Genomic DNA, 26599 nt, shown 5'->3' with positions numbered 1-26599 from the left:
TAGAAAGACTCTTCTGACAAATCTGAGTATATAACCTAATTTGTTCAGGCTTCCTCTCTCCCCATCTCACTCTGTCAGTCATCGGTTTGTCGTTACAACTATACGTGCTAACTTTTCCTATATCTAGGTTACAGTCTATACAAAGAGGAAAATGATCAGACCACAGAACGTCATATTGAATGCTAATATTACTAACAGTTCTCATAGCGCGCTTTGTAGTTAGGACGTGGTCTAACCACCTTTTAGACCCATTTGCCTCACTAATAAAAGTATAGGTTCCCGAGGTTAATCCCAACAAGTCAATATCCGCACACGCCCAGTCCTGCTCGCAACAAAAGTCCATCATCTCCGTATAGAAAAGTTCATTAGGGTGCGCGTTAAGATCACCCAAAATATACGCTAATTCAACGTCCTCGTTATTTATAATTGCACTCACCAGTGATAGGCAGTCTGTGAAATCCACTAAGTTAGCCACTTTGTCCGTCGGCATGTACACGCTACACACTATAAATGATTTACCAGCGATACTAATACGAACGGCACACACTCGCCTTTTTCAGGCACGTGTATCGTCGACGATTTATATGTTTTCAGTACAGATGGCTCTCCGAAGTTTCTAACTGGTATATAATGAACCACTTCTCGCACTAGTGCGTAAAAAAAGCACCATCTGTACTGAAAAACATTTATATCGTTATTATTATTAATTAGCTATGAATATTATTTCCTAATCAATTAAGGATCACATTTTATGTTACACATCAAAGTTCCTGAAAAGTAAACCGTTATGTGGATGACGTCATTCAATAAAAACCCAGCACATGTTGACAGTTTTGACGATTTACTACTTCACGGGTTTGACGTGCTTATTATAACGAATGACGTCAGATAATGGAGGGTGACGTCTTAATCGTATCGAAAGTGCAAAACTGACGCTAATTTAATCAAGTTTTACTTCGCAGAACCATCTGTGTTACTGTTTATATGTTAAAAATCAACTTTAGAATTAGTGAAAATTTGACCGTCATTTTATAAAAGAGAAAGAATAGAAAAATATAATATTGTCTTCGGTTACCGCGATAGTTACACATGAAATAAAACTATGGAAACGGATTAAATCGCGTATAATGAATTTATAATTCATCCCGACATTTCGAACTCTTTACAGCGTTCGTGGTCAAACTACCCACATACAAGAAATATTAACGAACCATGACCACAAATAATACAATCTATAACATGAAGACTTAAAACTATATATAAAATCGATCACCTTCAGGTGGATGGCATTTAATACATATTTTCTGTTACGATCTATATTATAACATGAAGACTTAAAACTATATCTAAAATCGATAACCTTCAGGTGGATGGCATTACTCCACATTCAAACATTTTTGTTTTTTTGACGTATTTTTGTATCTAAAGCCTTCATTTAATGCCTTTTGCCTTAATTTTAGCGAAGGCGCAGAGATGATTCAATTTCATTTTAATTTTCAAACTTGTTACTTGTTACATAAACACGTCCCTCGGACACTTGGGATATTATAGCAAGGTACCTTACCTTTCGCTTCGTAATCGTATCGTAGCTATCTCTCTATCGCTCCTCTGTAGTGGCGCGACTGAGCCAGCCTGCGTTTCGACCGCCATCTAGCGTCAACGATTATCACTTTGGCTAGGTCAGCAGTTTATTTAATGAAAAGTAACTGACTGTAATTGTGCTGCAAGGGATTTCTTTTCATTCTTAATCTGCTTTTTTCTTTGCTTCTTGAGTGTAGTCGGCTTAATGTTTTCATTCTACAGGACGGTTCGAACTTACATTGATATTGGTATGATAGCACACTCAATGAAGCCTATCTCGCGGGAAATAATTCGTGTATAGGCAAATTTTGGCATAGTTGTAGGGAATGGTGTTCTAATCCACATACTCAAAGTACTGATGGGTAGGGGAGGAGCTAATGGGTGGAGGGGGGTGTAAAGGTCCCTTTTTTTAGTTTTTCGCGAATAACTCTTAAACTGTGGCACATAGCAAGAAATGTTCTGAAACACAAGTAATCTTCATAAAATTCTCTACAAAAAAGTCTTATACACTTTTTATCTGGGACCAATCGTTCATGAGATACGGAAGGGAAAAGATGGACAATAAAGGAATAAACTCATTTGTTTATGAACAATACGTTTATTCTTATAGAGACGCGGTAGCGTGTCAAGCCAGGTTCAAGTAACAAAAGTAGCAAGCAGCACCGTGTGTAATATTACACGAACCGTTTGGAGCCACATTTGACCCCCTTCTAACTCAAAAACTATATCACATAAACGTGTTATAATGCAACGTAAAAAGAAACCAACGCGCGTAGTAAAAGTATGAGCTATAAGCGCTCCTCAATAAGCCCGGTACTAGCAGCCCGCTTTAGTGCGTTTTCACATTATCCGATCCGATATCGGATGTCGGAAGGATTTCAAAGGCAAAAATCCAAGACGGCGCCTTAAATGTACGGGATATCGGTCCTACTTCCGATATCGGATCGGGTAATGTGAAAACGCACTTACTCCGCGCGCGCGCGCAGCCCTTTATAAGCCACCGCGCGGCCAGCGCTCGCTCATCCCAGTCGTCCTCAAAACGTCGACGTAAGACCGCCCCACAAGGATGGGGCGCGACCAGATACAGCCCTCACAGCGCCCAGCGCGGAAAGGGCTACTCACACCTATTTACAAAATATTTTTATTCATTCTTCAATACAAAATATTTGTACGCCTGCTTGAATATTGAATGCACGTGCTAAACTTACTTCTATTTTAGGAAAATTTTACTTATTGAATCCGAAAAAAAAGGCGTACAAATATTTTTGTATTTAACGTCCAATTTATTTACCACCTACTGAATGGGTATGAACTAGAAGAGGCGATGGCATATTAAAGCCAGTGACAACCAACGACCCAGTGGCACCTGACTCCATTCTCAAAACTATATTTTGCCGATGCAAGACTGGGTGTGAGGTGCGATGCGGCTGCCGAAAAGCAGGAATTACCTACTCCAGTGTCTGTGGTGTATGCTCGGGAGCATGCACTAACGGAGCTCCCATCGAAGTAGAGACGGAAGATAGTTAGGAATTTTATTTATGAATTTATCCCATCAAAGCAAAACTGGGCGGTCGTGATGCTTTGCTTGTCAAGTCAGCTACAATGTAATCGGATCGCTGAGCGAGACAAACTGAGCGAGCGCTGCTGTAACGTCGTTCAACACCCCTGCTGGGGTGTGAGTAGCCCCTTCCGCGCTGGGCGCTGTGAGGGCTATATCTGGTCGCGCCCCATCCTTGTGGGGCGGTCTTACGTCGACGTTTTGAGGACGACTGGGATGAGCGAGCGCCGGCCGCGCGGTGGCTTATAAAGGGCTGCGCGCGCGCGGGGGGTAAGTGCGTTTTCACATTATCCTATCCGATATCGGAAGTAGGACCGATATCCCGTACATTTAAGGCGCCGTCTTGGATTTTTGCCTTTGAAATCCTTCCGACATCCGATATCGGATCGGATAATGTGAAAACGCACTAATGCGGGCTGCTAGTACCGGGCTTATTGAGGAGCGCTTATAGCTCATACTTTTACTACGCGCGTTGGTTTCTTTTTACGTTGCATTATAACACGTTTATGTGATATAGTTTTTGAGTTAGAAGGGGGTCAAATGTGGCTCCAAACGGTTCGTGTAATATTACACACGGTGCTGCTTGCTACTTTTGTTACTTGAAACGCTACCGCGTCTCTATAAGAATAAACGTATTGTTCATAAACAAATGAGTTTATTCCTTTATTGTCCATCTTTTCCCTTCCATATCTCGTGAACGATTGGTCCCAGATAAAAAGTGTATAAGACTTTTTTGTAGAGAATTTTATGAAGATTACTTGTGTTTCAGAACATTTCTTTCTATGTGCCACAGTTTAAGAGTTATTCGCGAAAAACTAAAAAAAGGGACCTTTACACCCCCCTCCACCCGTTAGCTCCTCCCCTACCCATCAGTACTTTGAGTATGTGGATTAGAACACCATTCCCTACAACTATGCCAAAATTCGCCTATACACGAATTATTTCCGCCGACGGACAGTTAAATGTCTTCGTTAGGCGTGCTATGACATGTATTGTGACATTTGTGACTGATATCATAGATTCAGTATAAGAGATCATACCATCCCATACATTACAAATGCGACCGCCTAATAACGCGCATACACTACACTACACTTGCCACAAAAAATGTCATAGAGTTATTTCATGTAACAACATTCACAGCAAGAGCATTCTATGGCTAAAATCGTTAAAAGTAACCACCATATTTATATCGCAAGACCGTAAAATTATCATATTTTTTTTATTATGTTTTGTCGATCAACGTGTAGTCAAATTTTAAAAGACATCATTATCTTTCGAATTTTTGTCAAAACACCTGCGTTCAAACGAAAGAAATTGAGACATAACACGCAAATATCTAGTTATGAGATATGACACATAATTAGCGTCGCTAAAGGTAGAATATTTCTATAATAAACATAGAATAATCTTAATGCCTCGTGTTTCTAATTTAAGGGTAATTTTAATCTGATTAAATAGCAATTCCATTATAATGCTAAGTTGAAAACATCTATGTAGTCGATTCCGTTTATACAATTTGATGTAGTTTTTGTCTTTATTCCTGTAATAAGACATCTGCTCGTTTTATCTAACTCGCCATGTCATTTGTCATATTTATTCGCTCGGAAATATGAAATATCTTTATTTGCTTGAATATGGTAACAAGGTAGGTCTAAGTTTTTCATTCATATTCAACTTGCATGCAGGCGTGCAATATGGTAGACCGAGTTCAATTCGTCACCATTTTAATCTGCCTGCACACTGTGCCTCTTTAACACCAACTATGCTGTTACACTTTAGTACCACATTTCATTAGTGTCCAAAGGTCGTCTACGAGTTGTCTTTGGCTCCGCGCACGCCTCTCATTGTCCGGAACACAAATTTGTTTGGAAAAAACCGGAACCGGTGGCCAAAACGGTAATCAGACTAATTTACTGACCGATTTTACCGCCATCATACTCGATGATGATTGGTATCGAAGAAATGAAATCAGATAGGTAAATCAGGATATCATATATCATCCACCGTACCTACCATAAAAGCATGATTGACATCAGTGTGCGTAGCCGAATGCACAAATATCTCTTTCGTAGCTATCTATCTCTATCGCTCTTGCGTATTGGCGCGACAGAGCCAGACTACCTTTCTGCGGCGGCGTTTCGGTGGCGTTTCGCGACGCAGAAATGCCATTCGGCTACGGTGCCTGGTGCCGTAGCTGAATGGCATTTCTCCGACGCGAAACGAAACGCCACGAAAGATAGTCTGGCTCCGTCGCGCCAATACGCAAGAGCAATAGAGATAGATATCTACGAGCGTTTCGTTACGTGAGCGTTTCGTGAGCGTTTGTGCCATTCGGCTACGTACGCAGATCTTTTTGGCCATTATTGGTCTGCGACTCTGCGTGAGATGTCTTGTGACACGGCTTAAGTATTAAACCAAGTCTAAATCTTAAAGCAGAATCGACTTCCCTTTTACGTAGTAAGTAATGCCGTGTTGTGGCGGCGTAAATAACCAAGATTCTAAACTGTGAATGAATTATTTCACCAATTTTAGGTAGATTTTATAGTGCTTAAATTCAACGTTATGGAGGTAGGTACTAAAATAGGTGATACTAAATCCTACTTTTGAGGTATAGCAACTACATTACCGTTGCGTTGCGGTAAGTAAGGTTAAAAAATAATACATCACCGGACATTAAATGGATGTTGTGGATGAATGATGAGTGGAAGTTGGTTTGGTTATAAATCTATCTTAAGCATACAACATGTGTTCATTATTTTTTCTATTGTAGATAAAACACAAGCTTTAAGACAAGTATAAAAAAGTTTAAGGAATCTTTCTCGTCCAGAGGAAGCACATAGTTAAGAGTTTATCTAAATGCAAATTGGATGTCTGCGACCGAAACTGCGTTTAAATGGCCCCCGTGCTCCACTAAACCATATAATTTAAACCTTTGATAATTAGTATTAAATAATCGCCCCTAAAGGAAAAAAAGTGCGTCCCCCCCCTCTAACTTTTTTTTAAATGCTTACAAAATTGAAGTCCTTAGATAAGTTTAAATGTAGTTTTTTACAAGGTCCTGGGTACATTTATCTAAGTGATATTAACATAAATAACATAATTTTCAGATAAACATGTTACTTTTACAAAAAATATTTGCCTCTGGAAAAAAAGCGGCTCACTCCGCGATTCTATCACCGCGCTACAAGTACATGCCGGCGGCCGCGAGTTCGCGGCCCGTTCACTGGTGACGACGTTCGCGCGGTGCAATAGAATTCAATGTCGGCTGCTCGCGTGCGGTCCGTTTGCTAATGTAGGTAAGAATTTTGAATGGCGGCATTTTGTGATCATCAAAGGAGTGAGTATTCTGTACTTGTACTATTATATATTCTGTGATATGACTAATATGACCGAGATCGAAAGACCTCAGACGAAGAGGGAGAAAAAAAATATAGAGAATACGTTCGATTCGACTTTGGATCTATTCGACCCGATGCACGTACGGTTGATTGCGTAGTTAACTTATTGCCGTAGCGAAGGTGTTAAGTAATAGGTACCTAACCATTGAACTTCCCTATGATCAGGATATTGATGCTGGATATGGCCTTCATTCAATGAAATAACTAACATAATTAAAATTAAAATGAACTATTGTTTATTTTTCAAGTAGACATATTACAATGCGCATATGAATGTCAAATAAAGGTACGCCGGCTCTAACCCTACGCCTCAGCCTCGAGAAGATTTCAGTCCCCCCTCAGTTGGAGGGGGTATCCACTATGGGACCGGCAAGAAACTCGGCGGGCCACTTCTTTTAAACTTAATAGTTTAAGATGACTATAAATCAATGCAGAGTGATGAAACCATTAATTTGATGACCGGGAGAAATTGCGATGATCTAGTAATTTTAAAGTTACCTCGTTAAACCCGAGGGAAATAACTGGAGAAACCAAATGTATCCCGTCGAAAACTTGTCAGATTACTCTAGATGTGTTGATTGAGTTGGTAAATTATATTCTGTATCGTTCGTATTAGTCTATAGGGAAGACCCAGATGGAATACCTAAGGAAAAAACGTATCTGTTATACCCAACGAAACATAAGCTGTTAAAATACCTATCTACTTTAGATACCTAGGCATTTAAAAAAAGCTCAATATAATCCATAACTCACACACAACAACATATTTTTGATTCCTGAGAAATACCCTCTAGTGCGTTTTGAAAAATGTATCTTTTTCATCCGTAGGTACCTCAATTTTTTTTTTAAAACGGCCAAGAGCGTCAGTGTAGGGTTTCGTAGTTTTTCGTATTTTTCTCGAAAACTACTGAACCTATCAAGTTCAAAACAATTTTCCTAGAAAGTGTTTATAAAGTTCTACTTTTGTGATTTTTTTCAGATTTTTAAAACGTATGGTTCAAAAGTTAGCTTAACTGCAAAAGTTAACTGGTGAATTTCCAATATGACTTGGAACTCCGGTTGCCGTTTAAGAAGTTTAACACTCTTACGGTAGATGTCGCTATGGATCCCATTGACCTTAGCAGAGGAAAATTTCGCTGGCTTGGTTGAAGTCTTGGTGGCTCAGTTGGCAGAGCGCTGGAGTATCGATCCAGAGGCCGTGAGTTCAAGTCTCATCCAAGGCAGAGATTTTCCACTTTTAAATTTAAGTCGACAAACTGTCCGAAGCTGACCAATAATAACTTAGGTACCAACTTCCGAGGATAAATGACAGCGCTATAGTTGCAAACTAATTGTTCAATGAACATTGTTGACTAAACACTATTAATTCTGTTATTCTGCGAGACCAGTCGACTAAAGCCTAGGGCGCATAAACAAGGTGTATAAACGTTCGCTAACACTGACGAGCGATATTTTTTTTTATATACTACGTCGGTGGCAAACAAGCATACGGTCCGCCTGATGGAAAGTGGTCATCGTAACCTATGGACGCCTGCTACTCAAAAAGTGTCACATGCGCGTTGCTACCCCATTAGAAAATTGTACAATCCCTTTTGCTGTGTTAAGTATAAGTACACAGCAAAAAGGAGTGTACAAGTTCAAAGGAGGGTCCGGGTTGCCCAAGACTCAAAGGACAATAGACGGAACAAATTAGTTCCGTAAGTCCTCCCGTCGTCAGCACCCCGCACCCTCGTTGAGCTCTGGCAGCCTTACTCACCGGCAGGAACACAACACTATGAGTAGGGTCTAGTGCTATTTGGCTGCGGTCTTCTGTAAGGCGGAGGTACTTCCCCGGTTGGGCTCTGCTCTAGATTCGAGCGAGACGATATCCGCTATGCTGTGCCCTACCACACAAAGCGGAAAATCATTCGCTATGCCCTACCTCCTCTATGTCACGCAACCTATCCCTCGTCCAGATTAGTTATTAGATTACACAGATCGATTTGAACGTGCACAATCATTAGACCATCCGCTAACGATACTTCGTTACTTTTTAACCGACTTCAAAAAAGGAGGAGGTTCTCAATTCGACTGAATGTTTTTTTTTTTTTTTTTTTTTTTTTTTTTTTTTTTGTATGTATGTATGTTATTCGATATCTCCGAAAATCGTGGACCGATTTTCAAAAATTTTAACAGCCTGTGTATGGTTGGGTGGGGCAAACAGGCAATAGCAAGGCGACGAACAGGTCTGGTACCGACTACAAAAATAATTGATTTGTTTATAATTTGGATGTTTAGCTTATTGCAATACGATAAGAAATCTGAATTGAAAGGTTTATTATTTTTGGCTTTTTAGTTTCTCCGTGTTTTGTAACGCGCTTATTTTTGAAGGCGGTTTTGTACCTACAGTTAGGGTGTAACCACATCCATCGCATATTATGTAAGGGAAATCCCTCGTTAGTATGAACAAGCTCGTTAGATGGAACATGCAATCGTAATAATTACAAAATTATTTTGCATGCGTTCGGCTTTCCGACGCGTAAGCGATTTCTTACACATAAGATGCGAATTGATGTGATCGGGCTAGATGTAGTTACACCCTTAGTTGGTCAGACAGTGGCATAATACCGTTCGGCAGCGTTAGCGATTGGCCACTTGGCTACTCCTACCGGCCTAACCGACTGACAATCGTTGACGCTAGATGCCGATCGGAACGCAGTCTGGCTCTGTCGCGCGAATACTGAAGAGCGATAGAGATAGATAGCTACGAAAACGATATAATCGTGAGCGTTTGTGCATTTGGCTACGTACCCTGATCGTTATCACGAACTTCTGATTAACTGCAATGTTTGCGTGTTTATCACGAATTGACAAGTTCTAACCGCTTCTGATTAGTTTAACTATTAAACAATAGTTCTGTTATGTATGCTAGGATGATAGATTAAGCTCAACGCAGATATTATTTCTACAATGTTCTGCTGCTTAACTGTGTCGAAACATTGGGAGCTCGAATATAAAAAAGTTAATCACTCATTATTACAAGTCTAAAAAAACAACCGTGAATGATTCAAAACATGTACGTACAGTCACGGACTTTAATTGTTGATCCACTTCTAGCTCATTTTATACTGGACATCTCACAGTAGTATCAGCAATTAAAGTCCACGACTGTACGTATTAGGTATGTAGTTTATGAGCGTACATCTTAATAATACATACCTACTTTATTTAGTCCATCACTTTCATCCAATAGCCTAGTTCATTTTAGATGCCATTACCCAACTCTCACATAAAATAGTTCTTTACACCCTTGGGCTTGGCGGGTGTTGCCTCAGCGTGTGTCCCGTGATTACGGGCAACATCCGCTCTCCCCTTACATTTCATTAAAGTGTCAAAAGGGCCTCTACGCGTTGGCTTCAGCCCCGCGCACGCCTCCCAAAGGGGCCAAAGGTCCGGAAGACCATTGTTACGTGATGGGAAAGATATACTTACTCTTAAATTCGTATTATAAATAGCCTAGCTAGCTTAAGACTTCAAAGAAATAAAGAGGATTATACTTCTACACTGAGAGAAATTTGCATTGTGAATTTAACAAGTTCGACTTGTTGCGGTTTATCCGTTTGAATCAGCCAAACGTATGTTTAAAACAATATGTGTCAGGTTGTTTTTATAAAATCGACTTGTTGATTCAAATACATTGCCGATTCAAATGACAAGTAGCTTGTTGTTTGAACCAAAGAGCACGTAGGCGCTATTTTAACCAAAAAACTTGTTGAACGAACATGAAAACTGGTTGTATTTTCTCTCAGTGTAGGGTGAGTCTGTCATATGTACAAGAGCCGACTTTGTCTCCAAGTTGGGTTATTCAGTTATTTCGAGCATAAGTAGGTTTTTAGGTACTTATTATTTATCCTCAATCGCTTTTCTGATATCTACAATTCTACATGCATTCTCGTATGAAATTGTGATCGTGAGGAATTTAATAAGCTTTAACTTTGACCTGGATCATTTATTATTATAGAGAATATTATTTTTTTAAACGATGTACTTTTTCCAAGATTTTCCGAGATGGCGCCAGAGCCGCTAGATCCGAATCTTTATTTATTTGACTCAATTATAATTATAGGTACCAGTTTTGAGGATTCTTCTAGAGATGTCGACCTTTGTATCTAAATAATTCGATTAGCCTGTTTAGGCATCTTAAAATTATAATACATAATAATATAGGTACTATAGAAATATTATATTCACTTACATACTTCGAAATAACAGAACTAAACAAAAAAAATATCATATTGGTCCATTGTAACATTTGTAACATACATATTTACTAAATGATATATTACCACTATATCGAAAAGTAATATCTGTGCAACAGGAACTATTATTAGAACGTCCCCCGCGGTAACATAAAATGCACAACAAATATTATTTAAAATTCGACTGATTTATAAGTTATGAGAAACTGTGTCTCTGTTTTACTGTAACTGCAATATGCTCCGATATATTAGATGTTCTATTTTAAGACAAATAGTTCTGATAAAGGAAAATAGCTCTAACAACTATGTCAATACGATAAAATGTTCCCTAGAGTTTGGACAATTTCGCGTGTGAGCGACCTTTCAAATTTCCAGGGGGTCGCAGTTCTAACCTAACCTAACCTACTGTCTGATAGTATTTTCATTTTCCGGGGGGTCACAGTTCTAACCTAACCTAAACTACTTTTCAAGCAGTTTCCTTTTCCAGAGGTTCACAGTTCTAACCTAACCTAACCTACTTTCTGATAGCAGTTTCATTTTCCAGGGGGTCACAGTTCTAACCTAACCTAACCTACTTTCTGATAGCAGTTTCATTCTCTAGTCCTTCTAGTACCTATTATAGTAGTTTTCGATTCTGCCAAAGCACATTATGGAAATTGACTTTTCTGGATGCTAATTTGTATGACAAATGATGGTATGGAATGTGGTAATTACGGATTTCGATGATTCTGACAAATGACATTATGGAAACTGACTTTATGGGAAACAAAGTTTCTGGCACTAGATTAATATAGTAAACAATGATTATGGCATAAGATGTTATGAGAAACAATATTATGATTGTTGAATAGGATGGCAATTAAAATTATGGCAAATGAAATTCTGGCAAATGGGGGTATCCCGTCTGTGCAATATGTCGACTTCGAAATTAAAGGCCGCCATGGTAAGGATACGCACATTATCAGTAAAGCGCGCGCGATGAAGGGTTTAGGTCTCGCGTCTCAAACTCCCTATAGGTCTAGCGTGCTTAAATATCCTTATCTCTCAGATATCGCGGATGAGTTCTGTTATGGCAACATACAACCATCGATCATTGTCGGTCTCGATCATTGGTATCTTAGCATTCCTAGGGCTATACGCGAGGGTACTAAGACAGAACCGGTCGCTATCAAAACCGAATTAGGGTGGGTCTTATTTGCCTTCGGTTGCAGCAAAACCGCTTCAGTCGAATCTGTCAATCACGCACTTGTCAGCGAGCCCGCTGTCGCAGATGTCAGCGATCGTGCTGTTTTAGAGCAATTGATTCGGGAGCAGTATAATTTAGACTCAATTGGCATTTCGAAACGAGAAGCACGCAGCACCGATGACGAACGCGCTGTCCAAATTCTAGACCGTACCGCGCATCGCCTGCCAAACGGACATTTTGAAGTCGGTTTACTTTGGAAGTCGGACAATTTATCTGTGCCTGACAGTAGCAAGCTAGCCTTGTCTAGGTTTCTTAGTCTCGAAAAGAAAATGGCCCGTGACTTTCAGTATGCCGCTCGTTATCGAGAAAATATTCACGACATGTTGCGGAAAGGTTACGCTGAACTGTGTTCATCAGAGCCCAGCGCCAAGTTGCCAGTTTGGGTGTTACCACATTTCGGCGTAACTAATCCTAATAAACCAAATAAGCTGAGAGTCGTACACGATGCTGCAGCTAAAAGTCACGGTGTTTCACTAAATTCGCTCCTACTGAAAGGTCCCGATTTGTTGCAGCCTCTGCTCGGAATCCTGCTCCGGTTCAGAGAGGGGAAAGTCGCCCTGACTGGCGACATCCGCGAAATGTTTCCCCAGGTGAAGATCCGAGCAGAGGATCGCGATGCACAAAGGTTTTTGTGGCGCGACTCGCCCAAAGACCCCATCATGACATATCGTATGTCATCGATGATTTTCGGTGCCGCCTCCAGCCCTTTCACTGCCATCTATATCAAAAATAAGAACGCAGTGGAATGGCAGGAGCGTTTTCCAGACGCAGCTCGAGCCATTATAGCTGATCACTATATGGATGATTGTATAATCAGTTTAAATGACGTTGACGAGGCCGCAAAACTTGCCGTCGAGATCAACGACATCCATAGAAATGCTGGCTTCGAGATGCGTGCTTGGACATCAAACAATCCCTCTGCGCTACGTTTGCTGCCAAAAGAGAGCTTGGCCGACGTCCCTGTAGCTAGCAACGACGTAGATGTTGATCTTGGTCGACTCACTACACCTGTGCGGACACTTGGGCTTATCTGGCAACCAGTTTCCGATACAATCGGGTTTAATATTGGAATTAAGGGAGAATGTATGTTGCCAAATAAGCTCACCAAACGAGAAGTGTTGGCACACGTAATGCGGGTTTTTGACCCTCTCGGTATTCTGGCACCAGTAGTGATTACGGGTCGCATCATGTTTCAAAATGCGTGGCGTCAGGGCATCGATTGGGATCAAGAGTTATCGCAAAGTGACAGCGCAGCGTGGAGACTCTGGTTTGAGGATTTGTTTTCAATCTCTGGTTTACAGATCCCACGCTGTTACTGCCTTAGCGAATGTCCAATTGATAAGTGCGAGCTTCATTTGTTTTGTGACGCAAGCGAGTCAGCTTACGCTGCGGTTGCATATTGGCGGTTTATTTTACAAAACGGACATGTGAAGCTAGCGCTTATTTGTAGTAAGGTTCGGGTAGCTCCTTTGAAGCAAATTTCTATAAATCGTTTAGAGCTACAAGGCGCTTTGATTGCAGCTCGTCTCGCTTCTACGATTTGCGAAGCACACAGATTGAAGCCCGTAAATCGTATATTTTGGTGCGATTCCATGACTGTTTTAGGATGGCTCAGAAGCGAGGCGCGCTTATTTAAGCCTTTCGTTTCACATAGAGTTGCTGAGATTATGGAGATAACGGACGTTAATGAATGGCGATGGGTGCCAAGTCAACTTAACGTTGCGGATGATGCTACCCGCATGAAACGAGTGACGTTATCCTCAGAATCGCGTTGGATATCGGGTCCTGAATTTTTGCTCTCTTCAGAATGGCCCAGTGAGCCCAGCTCCCCAGAGTATCCAGGCATGGAAGAAGAGAGCAAACGTGCAGCGCGCCCTGATTTAGTTCACCTCATTAGTGACGTTCAAAGGCGCCAGCCAGTTTCGGCCGATCCTAAGCGATTCAGTTCTTGGTTGAAACTGGTACGGACAACAGCCATAGCTCATAAGTACCTGACATTACTTAGAATCCATTGCTTATCTAGAAGGGGTCTTAATGTCAACAATTTAGTCCACTTGGAGGGGGGTGTGTGTACCTTTGTGTTTCAGCCGTCCAACCAATGGCAACAGTTTGCCACCCCCACCCCGCGCTCTGTGCGCGACTCTGTCACGGCACTGACCGCCGCAGACCTACGTCTTGCAGAGGTTCACATTCTACGCCAGTCGCAGTTGAACACATTTCCTGAGGAGATGGCCAGCCTAGATAGCCATCCCGCCCAGCTCTTGCCACGCACCAGCCGTTTATCGAAGCTTTCGGTGACAATGGGAGACGACGGACTTATGCGTTTGTCCGGCCGTATAGGAGCAGCGTCGTGCGTCCGTGACGAAATGAAAAACCCCATTGTGCTAGATGGCAAAGATCCAGCTGTGCGCCTGCTTGTCGAGCATCATCATCGCAAGGCTGCCCACGGGAACACAGAGACCGTAGTTAACGAGATGCGACAAGATTATCACCTTCTGTCCTTGAGAAGTACCGTCCGCAACATTGCCTACAACTGTCTATTTTGCCGAATACGCCGGGCTAAGCAGTTTCAACCCGTGACGGGAGATCTTCCAGAAGCTCGCCTTGGGCATCACAAACGGCCATTCTCATTTACAGGGCTGGATTACTTCGGCCCAGTACAAGTCTCCGTTGGTCGAAGGCGTGAAAAAAGATACGTCGCCCTTTACACCTGCCTCGTAGTTCGTGCGGTCCACCTGGAAGTGGTGGACAGTTTGTCAACTGACTCTGCTATTATGAGCCTCCGCCGATTCATCGCTCGAAGAGGTACCCCATCAGAGCTGTGGTCAGATAATGGGACTGCATTCGTCGGCGCTAGCCGTGAACTTCGACGTTTATATGACGATGCTACGCCACAGTTCGCTGCTACGCAGAAGATCAACTGGAGATTCATCCCGCCGTCGGCACCTTTCATGGGTGGAAGCTGGGAAAGGCTGGTGAAGAGCGTGAAGGCAGCACTCAAGGTTACCCTGACCGAACGAGCTCCAACGGATGAGGTGCTGAGAACCCTGCTGGCTGAGGCGGAGGCCCTGGTAAATTCTCGGCCGCTCACTCACGTTTCCGTGGACCCTCAAAGCGAAGAGTCCCTGACGCCCATGCACTTCCTGCTGGGTTCTTCATCGGGACGTCCAATACCAACGACATCAACTGAAACGGATTTACTGTCGCGATCTAGCTGGCGTAAGGCCGTCAGATTATCGGAGTATTTTTGGCGCCGTTGGCTAAAGGAATACCTTCCGACCTTAACACCCAGACGTGGTCGAGGTGAAGTTCCACAGATGGCAGTTGGTGACCTGGTGCTCATTGCGGACGGCAATACTCCCAGAGGTTCCTGGCCCCGTGGGCGCGTAACAGCAGTCTTCCCTGGTCCTGACGGGGTCATTAGAGTTGCGGATGTACACACTGCGGGAGGCACTTTGCGGCGGCCCCTGCGGAAGCTGGTGAAGCTCCCTCTTTAATAAAAAAAGGGGGAAATGTCGACGACGCACCTTTTTGGAAGGATTTACTTTTTTATATATTTGAATTTTATTGTTTTTTATACCTATGTTCTTTTTTACTTTTGACTTTTGATTTTATATTCATTCTGCTTCTGATTTTCTGTGAATAAACTACCTAAATTAAACCAGCGCCTTTTACATCACTATCAGGTAGTAGGTTATAAAATGAATCTGTAGTCCAATGTATACTGGATATTTGTCGATGTCGCGATAAATTGTTTGGTCGTTTGTAGCGCGGAAAGAGATATTTTTGTAGAACATGATATTTGATTCAGAAGTAAAATGTTTATTTTCCTAGCCTTCTCTGACTACACGCTAGAAAACAATCGCATTATTCATTATCCTGACTTTTGTTTGTGACATTCTAGATTATTTAGAAACTAAATTATGTACCTCTAAAATGAAAGGAAAGCCTCTCGCTCGTTTTTGCCCAGGAGACCGCTTTTTGAATATTGAGTTTGAAAGTCTGTGGATATCGACGAAATGCTATTCTTGAAAATGGACGAGTAATCATTTTAAATCATTTTAAAAGTGGTAATGACTACTCGTTGGTAGAATTTAAATCGTTAGTAGTGGAGATATTATCAAACCAAATTCACCAAATCGAATGGTGGACATTCAAAAATTGGCTCCCAAAACATGCAAGTTGTGAAATGAGATACCTTCTGAGGTGTTTCCCTTGCGTTATTCGGGGCTTTTTAAAAAGCAGGCATTTAGGGTTCTTAAAGCCATTAGTGGCTCCTTTGTCCATAGGCGGCGATGACTGCTTCCCATCAGGCGGTACCTCTGCTCGTTTGCTATCTATCACAAAAAGTGAAATATTACTAATAATACAGTCTGTTCCGTAGTTCCGTACTACAGAGACATTTATTTACCTATGTCAAGTCAACGTTTAAATATGCTCTGTGTCAGATTTTATTATTTTATTATCTTGCAATGTCCATTGAATTAAATTTAATACCTTTACCTATTTATAATAATCATTTCACTGCACTTGTTATTGTTTAATGCATGTTAGATATTAAGAAATATAATGGCAATTTAGCACGTCCGATCCGATATCGGATGTAGGACCGATATCCCATACATTTGCCTTTAAAATCCTTCCAAACGATATCGGATCAGATAATTGAAAAGTGTTAATTCTATGCAATAAATAAATTGAAATTAAATAAAATAAAAAAAGAAGATATTCAAGCTGTATGCTTTTCGAAATGACGTTTAGGTACATTATTTCCAAATAATTTCATTATCAACGGGCATTCTTCCAAGACTTCTATGATTATTTCTAGTTGACATTTACATACCTCTATAAAACCCATAGTAGACTGTACCGTTACCATGGGCTGCCCAAGTGAGAGCCGTATTACTTTACTCAGAAAGTAAGTGAGTTTACGTTTGTTTACAATATATTGTGCCTAACTTCACGCCAAAGAAGCTGCTTCTATCCCTTTCTAAGTTTATCAATAAACGGAGAAAGAACTATAGGCGAATGCTACGCCTCTGGTGTTTACGCGATGGAACTAAAATCATAAGTAAATGTAATTTACCTATCGAAATCTGTCAATATAGGGTCTACTGCAAATTTCGAAACATACGCACTGAGGGATTCTTCCTCTTTCACTTTATACTGATAAGAGTAAAAGAGACTCATGTCCACATGTCGATAACTTCGGTATTCGGTAGTATGCCTCAAACCATAGGCAAAGTCATTCTGACGTGACATTTCTGTCAAGTTATACAAAAATCACACGGAATTTTCACAATTATATTTGCAGTTTTAAATAAAATTATGACTAACATATTGCATTAATTTATAATATTACGTGAAATTCGAGATTAGCTAAAATTTAATAAAAAGATAAACCAGTGAACAAATCAAATAAGGTAATGAGTTATTTTTGGCCATCATATTGTACTATTTACAATTGAGATGATTATAATGCTCAAAGCAGTTTTTGGTTTCAGAAAGATGACGGAAGCTATGATTGAAATCAATATTTCCGAACAAACCCGTATGGTATTCAGTCAACATGGAAGATGGTTCAATTGATATTAATACTGTGGCACTCTGGCAGTTACGCTACTCAAAACCTTAGGGCAGCAGAGGGGAGCAGTACCAATTTATAGGTGTTTTTGTTCCGCGATGCACTTAATGGTATTATTGGCCATGATCATCACAGGTATATGTATAGAAGTGCTCCAATAAAGGAAAAAACCTCAACTCCAAAAAATAATCCTGTTACTAAAATAAAGTATTTCATTAATTGACTTTGTTTATTTGTGATGTTCTTGAGTAGTAAAGAAATAGAAATATTTTTTACAGAAAAAGGGTACATAGCATCTTATATAGAATTAGCTTTTGCCCGCGGTTTCGCTCGCGTACTAAAAGAATTCTTATTCAAACATATACAAATAATAAAATTTTCATTTGGATCCGTAGGTTTCTATGCAGACGTTTGTCTGCGTTTTTTTCAATTACTCATATTACTATTGTTTTTAAAAAAGAAATGCTTACAGTGATTATACAAATGTTACACAGCAACCACAGCGTAGGTAGTAGGTACGAGTAGGTATGTATTCTATATACACTGAGGAAATTACATATTGTACAACAGAACTCACATAGCTCCGTATCTGGGCACTATTGTAGGTAGGTAAAAAGTACTTTCTCGCATTATTGCTTACAATTACAGATTGCCGACCGATTACCCCTATCCCTATCCCTAACCCTATCCCTATCCCTATTAGGGTTTGTTGGGATTTTCCGCCAAGCAAAGAACCGGGAAATGAACTTGAAGGCTGTAGGCATAAACCCTATAATTTATGAATTTATTATGCACACCACACTATTGGCGCTTTGTAAATAATTTGTAATTGTTCAAAAATACTTCTTTTCATTCATAAAACATTGTATTGTGTAGTTACTAAATAGTCATAAGTTTAGCATTTCAATATGTGCAATATTACTTTTATGATTAACAAAGTAATTGTTATTCCTGTAATTGTTTCTTCTGCTGTATGTTGTATTAAATATTGTATGTTTGTGCTGATTGCCAAGTTGCCAATGCTCCCAATAAATTTAAAAAAAAAATTAGCTTTGTCAACTTTGACACTAGGACTTAGCTGAAATGTCAATCGTTGACGCTGAACCATGGACTTTCAATCTATGCGCTAAACGCCGATCGAAATTCAGTCTAGCTCTGTCATGTCAATACGGAAAAGTGATAGAGATAGCTAAGCTACGATAACGATGTTAATCATAATCGTTTGTGCATTTGGCTACGTGCCCTGCCAAAAAATTAGATACAATTTTTACTTGTTTCAAAATGCTTTTTCTACTCACTTTTGTATCAAATTATAATCTTCATATACACCCCATAATGGCTTATCGCCTTCGAAAGTTCTATACCTTACCTTAGACTTTGTCGTTATCTATGTCGATGTCGTTGTAATTGATGTTTGTATTGTACGAAAACGCTGAATTTTAGGTTTTTAGTTTTCGTTTCACATCAATTTATTAAATACTTAGCCTGTTACTCAAGAATATTACAAAATAAACAAAGTCACAGAATGAGATACTTTATTTCAGTAATAGGATAATTTTTTTGAAGTTTTTTCCTTTGGTTCACTTCTAATATATACCCACGAGATATGGTGTTATGGTGACTACAGGTACAAGTATTGTGCATTGAGGAACTAACATGCCCATGAATAAAATTGGTACTGCCTGCTGCTGTAGGTAATCAGTTGATTCTTAACTGCCTCAATCATTATCAATTTGAACAATCTTCTACGTTGGGTTTGCTGAATACCATACGGCTGGCATGGAAATATTGTTTTCAATAATATCTTCTTTTTCTGAAAGCAACCAATATAATCATCTCAACTGTAGCTAAACAGTACAAAATGATGAATAAATATAACTCATTACCTTTGTAAAAGTATCAAACACTCGTTTCATCACTGGTTTATCTTTTTATCGAACTACTGACTAACTGCTACATTTAAGCTGTTCTTGAATTTCACGTAATATTATAAATTAATACATATTAGTCATAATTGTATTTAAAATTGCAAATATAATCGAGAAAATGTTGCGGGATTGTTATATAATTTGACAGTAATGACACATCACAGTGAATTGGTGGTTTACTTTTACGCTAGTGACTGTCAATGATTACTCACGTAAAGTATTGAGTTTTCACTAGAGACTGTCAAATAGTTCTGGTTCTATTGACTTCATACAATCAGAAAGAGAGCGCCTTAGCTGTAAAGTTAGGAACGTATTGAAAACTCGGAGTAAACACGTTAATAACTTATGGTACCGATGAAAATTTTAGTACGTGAGCGTTTCCGCTTGGAGCGCTGTTCAGTTTTTCCATACATTTTCCGTAACTCTCACTGAAAACGTAACGTATTTTTTAACTCAAAAAAGTCATGGTAAGGCTACCGTTCGCGTTCCCGTCTCAGTGACGGGGGTGACATGATGCCTGTGTTTTACGAGACCGCAGTTAATTGGGATTGTAATTGCAACTGGATGCCACGAGAATTACATTTCTTGTTGCTATTTGGGTCACGTGAGGGATAGAGGGGTGAAAAACAAAACTACCCTTTTGTGCTATTTTCTCAAATTATACGAGAACATTATGTTTTGTGGCGGGGCAGATTTTAAAGTGTTCCTTTTTATTTGATTACTGTGTAATTTTGAAATCAAAGTTGGTTTCATTTTTTTGCCATAAAATTATCAATTTATCATAGTGGAAACTTGATTTCTCGGTTGAATGTGAGCTGTTTTTTGGTGCGCGGTTGAATCACTAAAACTCGTCTTGGTGGTTTGTTATCCTAATAAGAACGTTTCCGTTTTTTGTATTTTTTAATATTTTTAGGTCAGTTCTACTCAGAATGCGTTATCACTTTCGATAGGAAAAAAATCTGTCCAGAATGTCCATACATTTTTGTTAGATACTTTCCTCTTTTAGCCCCATATAAACGAATGGAAAATAGGAAAAATAACATATAAGATACTAATAGGTAAAAAAGTATTTTTACCTATTAGTATTAAAAAAGCTAGTGATTCTGAGTGGAAATAACATAAAATTTATCAAAAATATCACTGATATACTTTTGAAAAAACGTACATACGTACAATCACGCCTGTATCCCAAAAGGGGTAGGCAGAGCACATGAAATTTAACCCGTCACCACACAGGAAAAAGGTGGATACTTAAATAGATTCGCTCGTAAAGCCTGACCAATTGACCATACATAACTACTGTCTAGAGGGCGCTGTTATTCTGATGTATGTGGTGACAGTTGTTTAGTATGAAGAAAATAGTTCTAATGAAATTCCGCAAGATGGCGCTTAACACATATATTTCTGGTCAGCCCTATAATTGCTTCAGCTTTAGGCAATGGACCCACCAAAAGCTATGAGCTATTGGCTATAGAAATGAACAAAAGAAAATCGCTTTCGTGTAAATAAAAGAGAGGGCGATAGATGGTGTAGGTAGAGGTACAGGCAGACCAAAAAGGAGATGGTGCGACGACCTGGAAAATTTTTATCCCAACTGGTGGGGAAATGCGAGTGATAGGGTCGAGTGGAGGAAGATAGAGGGGAGGCTAAATTAAATTTATTAAACAGCAGTATGCAGGACACTAACGCAGGCTAGAGCTATTGGCTATAGAAATGAACAAAAGAAAATCGCTTCCTTATAAATAAAAGAGAGGGCGAGCGTTTTATAGTTCATAGCTCGGCTATAGTATGAATTTTCTGAGATGAACTTTTCGCTTTAGCCGTAATCTGTTAAACAAAGGCCTTTGTTTCTATTATTCCCGGCGGCTAGCTCCCGTTTCCACAGCACGTGCTAAAGTCTCAGTGTAGTTAAAAAGCAACTATCATGATAGCAATAAGGTTCAAATTTATTAAACAGTTTGCAGTATGCAGGTAACTTTTTTGAAGATGACAAAACGTGTTATCTCCGAAAGGTCTTTTTATGGATTTGAACCTTATTACTATCATGATAGTTGCTTTTTAACTACACTGAAACTATAGCACGTGCCGTTTAAACGGGAGCTAGCCACCGTGAATAATAAAAACAAAGGCCTTTGTTTAACAGATTACGGCTAAACCGAAAACTTCATCTCAGAAAATTCACACTATACCAACTATACCTCGCTCGCGCTATCATTGCGTCTCTTTCATTTACACGGGAGCGTCTATCTTTTGTTCGTTTCTATAGCCGATAGCTAGTAGCTTACTCGCTTTTGGTGGGACCAGTGTGCGTAGCCGAATGCCCAAACGCTTCATGATTCGCTCACGATTCGTTCACAATTCGCTCATGATCCGTTCACGATTCGCTCACGATTTGTTCACGATTCGTTCACGATTCACTCACGATTCGTTCACGATTCGTTCACGAGTCGTTCACGATTCGCTCACGATTCGCTCACGATTCGTTCACGATTCGCTCGTGCACTTGTGCATTCGGCTACGCACACAGTGCTTTAAGTTATTTAGTATACATGGTGTATAGAATATAGATCCTTTGTATTGATTTTTGTTAAGTAACTTTTTTTTTATAAATAAAAACCGTAATTTATTATAAGACCAATGTACACAGAAAAACTTATATAACATATGTATCTATAAAATATTTGTTTATAATATCTAGTCTATATGTGGGAGGGCAGCACCGTCGTCAAAGCCGAGCCATCGGGTGATGGCCTTGAAGCGGTGGCGTGTGCCTCGGATGCACATTCTTTAAACGATTTAAACGATTTATTTGTTTGTAAACATAGGTAACAATGTTGGTACAAAATTCAGTCAGAGCGCTATGCTTCGCCGATAGGCATACAAAGTACAATTTTGAAATTGGGTATACAGATACCAATTACATTAAATTTCTATATATTAACATGCAAACATTAAAAAAGACAAACAACTAACAAGAAAATGGTTGAAATACATTAAAAATTATTACATTAAAATCCAAATTAAATTAAAATTGATACTACAAGTTAATTGAATCAAACACATTACATTAAGAATATTTAGAATAAATAAAATATCAAATAAAATTTTGTTGATAAATAAATAAATTTTTGTTAATAAATAAAATAATAGTTAGTAAATAAAATAAAAGTAGTAATAAGTTAATATATAAAAATGCTAGTGCTTTGAGTTCACGACCTTTTAGCTTGTAAAACTTCAACCCTAAAAGACTAGCGCGATGAGCTACACTCTAGTGTCTAGATCTGAGTCTTAGATCTAGTTTTAATTAGCATTCCTAAGGGTTATTGAGCTGACCTCGGTCTGTAACAGACTTATCGGAATTTACTTTGCGAATAAGATCAAGGCTCCTTGGTTGACTGGCAGAGAATGCCTGGAGGATTTATGGCCGACATTACTTAGAGATTCCATTCGACAAAATGGATGGCATTTTCTTTAGAATGGCCAAAAGATAAAATAGTCATCTTTTCAGAAAAAGAAAGTTAGAGGCCATTAGCAAAATGTTTATTTTTGTTTGCTTGCCCGCGTGGGTAACGGGCTAAGAAACTTAAAAACTTCACTACCCTTTTTCATTACATAGAAACGTAGTGTTGTAGGTGTCGTAAAAGTATGGGATATGGGTTCAGTTTTGGTGTGGGCGATGGGTTTAGCAACCCGTCACTTCAATATCAGTATTTTGTTTTATTGAACCCCTTAGTTACGTTAGTAACTTATTATTAATATGTGCCCTTAGTTACTAAAATTAATGACACACTTAATCGTCAATAACTGGTTACAAGTTATTTGTTTTTCCGTCGGCCCTTACTTTGAGAACCCCTGACTTGAGCTGCACGTGTTACTTTGACAGTGACAGCAGTTTGTTTACGTTTATTCCGTTCAATTCGTAATGGAGTATAAGTGGATTCGTATGCTCTGCCTACCCCTTTTGTTAATACAGACGTTATGTATGTATTTTTTGAGTTTCATGGTAATCCCTCAGATGTTTTTGCTTTCACTCTGTTATCTAACATTATGTCGTCGCGTATGTGTCGTCGTGTAGGTAATCTATTCGTCCACAATTAGGTTCGTATTAAGAAAGTCATAAAACTAATACGCGGGCCGATGAGGCTATTACACCCGGTTAATCCGGTTATTAAAAGTTGGTTATCACAAAATTGGGGCGCCACGAGTCCGGTCAATCCGGTCGAGCCGGGTTACCGGTGTCTCTCGGGAGACGCAGGCTTATTGAAACGGTATTGGCTTGTAAAGTGCAATCACCAAGGGATTACCGGTTATTATCCGGATGATGTTACACTCAATACGTGGTATCGAAGAAAGTAGTTATTAAGTAATCTACTTCTTTAAGACAGCGATTGTATTATTTCTTCGCGAAATGTTATTCAGTGTCATTTATTTTGCAACAAAACGAGTTGGAAGTCATACTAATAAAAGGTTATTAGACGCGGGCTTGTAACTGATTACGGAGTTAATTTAATTTAGGTTTAAAATATCAAATATGGGACTGTGTATTGTACTCACAGTAACGAAATAAAAGGCTTTTATCATTATGTCAAAAGGTGTGATGAATGGATTCCACTTTATCTTGATTTATTTAATAATATGAATTTAAAGTTAAAATACCTTTGGAGAATGGTATTTTGAAATCATATGTAAGCTATGTATATTTTATAAATAAGGACTTATTCAAGTAATAGGTTTTCTGTTGGGCTATGTGTTAGTGTTAGTACCTGTACATTACAATACAAAGAAAAAGAGGAAGTTTGAAACACGATCGAAGGGAGTGTTCTAAATCGACACGAGTTACGAATTTCCGTTTCGAACGCGACGTTTTTTAGTACAAATACTTTAGCCCTTTGAAATTTCGACGTGACAAAAAAAAAATTAATCACTTTGTGCACTAGTGCGGGCAAAAAACACCATCTGTACTAAAAAGATAATTTTAAAGGTTTAATTTTAATTAGAAAATTATAAAAAAAATCACACATTTGGGTCTATAAGTTTGTTAATAAATTTTACAAAATAAATATTATGTATACCTATATTTTTAAATTAACGCCTTTTTTTCTTTTCCAGGTACCATGCCCTCATAACCTAACCCAACAATGTGATCTCCATGGTTTCACTACACCATGGCAACGACACGTTCACAGACCTATCGAACTATACCGAGTATGCAGAAATACCCTATTACATAAAGGTCACCTCCATGACCTTCTGCATAGTGATCATGTGTCTGGGGGTCATAGGGAATGTCATGGTGCCCATAGTGATACTGAAGACGAAGGATATGAGGAACTCGACGAATATCTTTCTGGTGAACCTGAGTATTGCTGACCTGATGGTGCTGCTGGTGTGCACGCCTACAGTGCTGGTGGAGGTGAACTCGCGAGCCGAGTCCTGGGTGCTGGGGCGCGAGCTGTGTGAGTAGACACAGACACACACGCACACTCACTCACTCACTCACAAAATAAAATAAAAAGTCATAAATGTATTATACACAGACACACTCACTCACCCACTATCTCTCTCTCTCTCTCTCTCTCTCTCTCTCTCTCTCTCTCTCTCTCTCTCTCTCTCTCTCTCTCTCTCTCTCTCTCTCTCTCTCTCTCTCTCTCTCTCTCTCTCTCTCTCTCTCTCTCTCTCTCTCTCTCTCTCTCTATCACACATACGCACACCCACACACACACAAACACTATTTTCAGTCGTATAGTAGTATATGTAATTATCAAAATTACAAAAAAAGTAAGCGCATTACAGTTTTTTTTTTTTAATTAAAGGCTCACTCACTCCTTTGATGTTCACAAAATGCCGCCATTCAAAATTATTACCTACATTAGCAAACGGACCGCACGCGAGCAGCCGACATTGAATTCTATTGCACCGCGCATTGCACTAGTGATCGGGCCGCGAACTCGCGGCCGCCGGCATGTACTTGTAACGCGACGATAGAATCGCGGAGTGAGCCGCCCCTAATTAAATGTAGCAGTTGGTGAGGGTCAATCAGTTAGCAATGCAGTTAAAATTAAATCGAATTAATGTTTTCTTTCAGTAAAACAAATGTTAACAATAGTTTTCTCTTTAACATCGGTATTGACCATACCCAATAGAAAAACTACCTAGTATTCTGTTTGATGCCAAATCACGCATCTATCCAATCACTCATCTACCTATCCATCCATACTATCCATACTATCCATACTAATCCATACTATCCATACTAATATTATAAATGCGAAAGTAACTCTGTCTGTCTGTCTGTCTGTCTGTCTGTCTGTCTGTTACGCTTTCCCGCTTAAACCACGCAACCGATTTTGATGAAATTTGGAACAGACAATCTTTAGACCCTGAGACAGAACATAGGCTACTTTTTATTTCGAAAAAAAGGGATGAAGGGGTTGAAAAAGAGGTTGAAAGTTTGTATGGGATTTCTTAATTTTAAAAGATAAAACCATGAAACTTTATATTTTAGCACTTGATAAGAAATCATTAAACATCTTGATAAGGTCGAACGCGATTAATTAACATTATTTTTACCTTTTTTCTTTTTTTTTTTGTGTGTCGTGCGGTGGGAAATAAACATTAACTAAAAGCGGGTAGATTATATTTATTTGTCTACCCCGAACATTTATATAAATTAATATCGGGTAGTTTTGTGTTGTTTACGTCTCCGGTGACATTTTGCTGGGACGTCAGTCTTCCGCGACCACGGCCAGTGCAACCTGGCCGAAACGTTGGGAAAAAAGGTAAAAATAATGTTAATTAATCGCGTTCGACCTGTATGTGACTTTAAATATGTGTACAAAGCGCGAGAACTTAAAGTGTTATCTTGATAAGGGATATGGATAGGGATAGGGATAGGGATAGGGATAGGGATAGCGATAGGGATATCGATAGGGATATCGATAGGGATATCGATAGGGATAGCGATAGGGATAGCGATAGGGATAGCGATAGGGATAGTGATAGCGATAGCGATAGCGATAGCGTTAGCGATAGCGTTAGCGATAGCGATAGGGATAGGGATAGA

At 39.4% G+C, this 26599-nt stretch overlaps 2 protein-coding genes across 3 annotated transcripts in view; both read left to right on the top strand.

Moving 5' to 3' along the window:
- Window positions 1–26599, top strand: part of LOC125238479 (thyrotropin-releasing hormone receptor-like) — a 172238-nt gene that overhangs the window by 72627 nt on the left and 73012 nt on the right. For both annotated transcript variants that reach the window (XM_048145842.1, XM_048145841.1), the window contains exon 2: window positions 24646–24992. In XM_048145842.1, coding sequence (XP_048001799.1) covers window positions 24686–24992 — 307 coding nt within the window. In that variant the 5' untranslated portion in view covers window positions 24646–24685. The remainder of the gene's footprint in view (window positions 1–24645; window positions 24993–26599) is intronic.
- Window positions 14325–15521, top strand: LOC125238211. Its single transcript, XM_048145485.1, has one exon. It carries the CDS (start codon window positions 14325–14327, stop codon window positions 15519–15521), a length of 1197 nt encoding a protein of 398 aa, XP_048001442.1.

This window comes from Leguminivora glycinivorella, chromosome 23 (genome assembly GCF_023078275.1).
Source record: "Leguminivora glycinivorella isolate SPB_JAAS2020 chromosome 23, LegGlyc_1.1, whole genome shotgun sequence".
Classification (NCBI taxonomy): domain Eukaryota; kingdom Metazoa; phylum Arthropoda; class Insecta; order Lepidoptera; family Tortricidae; genus Leguminivora; species Leguminivora glycinivorella.
The sequence above is the reverse complement of the archived record's forward strand: the minus strand, read 5'-3'. Positions and strand labels throughout refer to the sequence as shown.